At 55.2% G+C, this 4,682-nt stretch overlaps 1 protein-coding gene across 1 annotated transcript; it reads left to right on the forward strand.

The window, feature by feature from the left end:
- Positions 1-2,561: 2,561 nt before the first annotated feature.
- On the forward strand, positions 2,562-4,277 carry LOC129675077 (solute carrier family 35 member G3). Its single transcript, XM_055605136.1, has 2 exons — positions 2,562-2,812; positions 3,257-4,277. The coding sequence occupies exons 1-2, from the start codon at positions 2,744-2,746 to the stop codon at positions 4,250-4,252; spliced, it is 1,065 nt and encodes a 354-aa protein (XP_055461111.1). The 5' UTR covers positions 2,562-2,743; the 3' UTR covers positions 4,253-4,277.
- Positions 4,278-4,682: the final 405 nt, after the last annotated feature.

Here is a 4,682-nt window from a genome sequence, read left to right on the forward strand (position 1 = left end):
AGGGGCTCACCCCCGCGCCCGCCCCCCGCCCTCCCCTCTCTGCGCCCCCTTCGCTCAGGGGTACACATCGCCTAGAGCGTGCTGTGTGTGCACATTTGCTCACCACACACACACACACACACACACACACACTCACACACGTTCTCGGGGGCCGAAGACTTACAACATGGCTGATTCACAATTGGCACCAGTGGAACCTATAGACCTAGAGTCAGCATCCGCACAAGGCAGCCACCCAGGGGCAGCCACCAGGCCCACAGGCAAGGAATGCCCGGGCCAGCCCGGCAGAACGGGCCTCCGCACGGATGATCACTAGTGCAGATAAACGCGGAGCCTGGAACTTTGTGTCCACTAGTGGAAAGATCCATTCCTGCGTCCTTGTGTATAAACGCAGAGGCCTTCGTGCAGGCCTCCTGGCGCGACACTAGCCCAGAACAGGCAGAAGCATGAGAAACAGAGTGAACACAGAAACCATATTCCTGAACCACCGTTGAGACATCTTACAGACTCCCCCCTGGAGTTGCAAAATTAAAAACTCTGGAGAGGCCTACCATGATGTTGCTGGGGGGCAGAGGCAGGAGGATTTCTGTGAGTTGGAGGCCAGCCTGCTCTAAGCGGCAAGCTCCAGGTCAGCCAGGGCTACCTAGTGAGAGGTCTCAAAAACAAAACAAGCCCCGCCCCCACCCCAAAGGGAACACCTCAGGAGACAAACTCTCAAATGGCTCCCTGGGGTGTGATGGCTCAGGCCTGCCATCCCTGCACTAGGGCAGCCAAGACAGGAAGTTACTACAAGCTCAAGGCCGTGCTGGCCACTAGCAAGCCCCAGCCACTCAGACCTGACAAGCTACACAGCAGCCCCTTTTCCAAAGAACGACAGCAGCAAAAGGAACAAAACCCACCGAAACTGAAGCTGAACACGGTGCCTGCCCCGAGCCGAGCCTACATCCCAAGCACTTTGGCAGACTGTGGCATGAGGACCAAGAGTTCAAGGCCAGATACCACAGAGGGCAGCAGTGACTGAGGCCAGATGCCACAGAGGGCAGCAGTGACTGAGGCCAGCCTTGTCTCAAACCCAAGAGAAGCAAGACAGCGAGGGCTAGAGGGATTGCTCAGTGGTTAAGAGAGAGAACTGCTCTGTCAGAAGACCCAAGGGTTTGTCCCCCAACACCCAGCTGCCGCTCCAGGGGATGTTCTTGGCCTCCGCAGGCACCTGCATTTATGCACACACTCTTACACAGATGTCTACACACACACATAATTCAAGAAAATAAATCTTGGGACTGGAGAGATGGTTCAGCCTGCACACTCATGCACATACACGCTTGCATGAACACATACACACACACACACACACACACACACACTCATCTTTTCTCTTCCATTTTTGTCTTTGTTTGTTTGAGGCAGGGTCTCACTGTGTAGCCCTGGCTGACCTGGAACTCACTACGCAGATCAGGTTGTTCTGGATCCACTTCTGCTCCCAAATGTTAGGATTCAAGGTGTGCGCCACGATGCCCGTCTTCACAGTAAATTGTTTAAAAAGAACCTGGGGCTACAGAGACGGCTCAGCGGGTAAGAGTGCTGGGCTGACCATCCAGTCTCAACTCTCAAACTCCACAGGGAGCTTTACAAACATCTGTGACTCGTTTCGGGGGACCCCACACCCTCTTCTGACCCCCAAGGGCACCAGGCACAGGCACGTGGTGCACGGACACGAAGACAGGCCACACACTGATGCGCATAAGACAGAATGTGAAAATAAGAATAAAAACACACAGAGAGAAGCATGAAGGCTTGGGTTTGAGCCCCAGAACTCAAGTAAAAAGGCTGACCAGGGGCTGGGGTGATCGTCCAGTGTAAGGCCCGGCGGTGAGAGCTGGAGGAGCCCCAGGAGCACTCAGGACGGTTACTCTGGCATTTACAGAAGCACACGAGAAAAAGAGTCAGTCTCAGACGGGCTGAAGGTGAGGACCGAGCGCCACATGCTCACGGCATCACGTGACGTGCTCATATGCATACACACACACACACACACACACACACACACACACGCTCACCCAGACAGAAAAGAAGAGAGGAGGCCACATAGGGGTCCTGCAGGCTTGTAATCATAGGGTAGGAGACACAGAGGCAGGGGGATCCCTGGGGTTTTCTGACCAGCCAGCCGAACCTTCATTGGCAAGATTTGGCCAATGAAGACTGTTAAAAAAAAAAAAAAAATCAAAAGGCGGACACAGCCTGAAGGAAAATACGTGATGTCACCGTCTTGCTTTTATATTCACAGGGACGTGAACACACACAGAGAGAAATCAAAAAGAAAAAAACACAACCCTTGTAAAATGAGGCAAAACATAAACCAAATAAACCAAAATCAATTTTATTACAGAGCTAGAGGGGGAGGGGAGAGGAAGAAGAGAGAATGAGAATAAACCTGGAGTCATAGCAACAAAGACAGAAGAGAAGCCTGGACTGGTGGGACACACCTCCTAACATCCTGGTCAAATAGTGAATTCCAGAATAGCCTGGCCTACAGAACGAGCTTGCCTCTTTCTCCTCTCACCCTCAGAACTCATCCCAAACTAAAATCAACAAAAACAAACCAACCCCCAAAATAAACAAAAAACAAAACAACCAAAAGAAAAGAAAAAAAAAAAAAACAGAATTAGAATTAATGAGAAAATAGTCCCTGCCCCCTCAGGAAGGTTCCAGGGAAGAACCTTACCCCCACTCCAACCAAGTCACAATGGTTGGAGCTCTGAAGGGGATCAGGCAACCAGACCCAGGAGGAGATGGGGAAGGCCAAGAAGAGACGGTGAGTACTATGGCAAAGGGGAATAGCAGATCAGGGCAGCGGTCAGGATCTGGATATTCCCCTCCTCCTCTAAACTTCCCAGTGGCCCAGGAGACTCCGACAAATGCAATTCCTAATGATGCTCCCAGAAGTCCCTGGAGCCTGTGACATCATGTGGGTACATAGCGTCTGAAGCTAACTCCCTTTCCTCAAAGGAGCAGAGCATCCCTGGGTCCTTTGTCCCTCCCAGAGGGACAGGACGCGCCCTGGACTGTCTACCCCCTGCTCCCTGCTCTAGATGCTCAAGGCCCACACCGCACCACCTCTTCCATCTTCCGGCCCTCTCTAGCGCCTATGACTGCCTCTACCGTCCTGAAGGGCTGTGATCTCAGCCTGGCACTCACCCTACCCTAAGCTGCCCGGGCTGTGGTTGCCCTCCTGCCCGAGCTCCTTTCTCCTTGACAGAAGACCCGTCCTCCCTATTTCACCTGGCCATTGCTGTCCTCCACTCCAGCCGGCCTCCCCTCGAGCCATCACCAGCGCTGCGGGCCCTCCGATGCCACCAAGGGCGTGTTTGTGGCCCTGCTCGGTGGAGGCCTGTCTGCCGGCTTCGTGGGCCCGTTCTCCCGCATGGCCTACCAGTCCTCCCACTTGCCCTCGCTGGAGCTGCTCATCTTCCGATGCCTCTTCCATCTCCCCATCGCCTTGCTACTCAAGTTCCGAGGCGATCCGCTGCTGGGGCCTCCTGACGTCCGGGTTCGGGCCTTCCTTCACGCCGTTCTCAACGTCCTCAGCATCGGCTGCGCCTACAGCGCAGTTCAGGTGGTGCCGGCCGGCAACGCGGTCACTGTTCGCAAAGGTTCTTCCACCGTGTGCTCGGCCCTCCTTGCGCTCTGCCTGGAGAGCCAGGGTCTCGGCGGCTACGCCTGGTGTGGCCTCTTCGGCAGCACCCTGGGACTAATCATCATTGTGGGACCTGGAGTAGGAACACTGCAAGAGGGGACGACTGGGCTCTATATGGCCCTGGGCTACATCCTGGCCTTCCTGGGAGGGCTGGCTCTGTCACTGGGGCTGCAGGTTTACCGGTCTCTTCGCTTCCCCTCCTGCCTACCAACCGTGGCCTTCCTGTTCGGCCTGGTGGGAATAATCGTCTGTGTACCGGGCCTCTTTGTGCTGCAGACGCCGGTGATCCCGCAGGACGTGCTGAGCTGGAGCTGCGTGGTGGCCGTGGGGCTCCTGGCACTGGTGTCCTTCATCTGTGTGAGCTATGCCGTCACGAAGGCCCACCCTGCCCTGGTGTGTGCCCTGCTGCACTCTGAGGTCGTGGTGGCTCTGATACTGCAGTACTACGTTCTCTACGAAGCCGTGGCGCCCACGGACATCATGGGAGCCGGGGTCGTCCTGGGCAGCATTGCCATCATCACTGCCCAGAACCTCAGCTGTGAGAAGAAAGGGCAGTGAAGTCGAACCTGAGAGCCTGGGGGGGGGGGGGTTAGATAGAAGGAGAGACTGGAAGGCCTGGACAGGAACTGGGGTGCAGGGCCGGTGAGAGGGCTCGGCAGGTAAAGGCTAGTGCTACCAAGCCTGATCTCACATGGTAGATGGAGACAACCAGCTTCTGCAAATTATCTGCCCTGCGTGTGTGTGCTCTGGCATGCTCACCCACGCAAAAAATAAAAATATTAAGGAAAACCAGCTGGTGTGGAGAGGCTGCCCTAGGATTCAAGGCTGAATTTGGGCTTGGTGGAGAGGGTTTCCTGAAGCGAGAACAGGAAACCAGGGTATGAATTTGGGCCGGGAACAGGGCATAGGGGCATAATCAAGCAGTGAACTCTCAGATCCAACGACTGAGGCAGCCTGGTAGTGGGCCACAGCGAGCAATCCCACAGAC

This window comes from Psammomys obesus, unplaced genomic scaffold (assembly GCF_907164565.1).
Source record: "Psammomys obesus unplaced genomic scaffold, mPsaObe1.curated_primary_1811, whole genome shotgun sequence".
Classification (NCBI taxonomy): domain Eukaryota; kingdom Metazoa; phylum Chordata; class Mammalia; order Rodentia; family Muridae; genus Psammomys; species Psammomys obesus.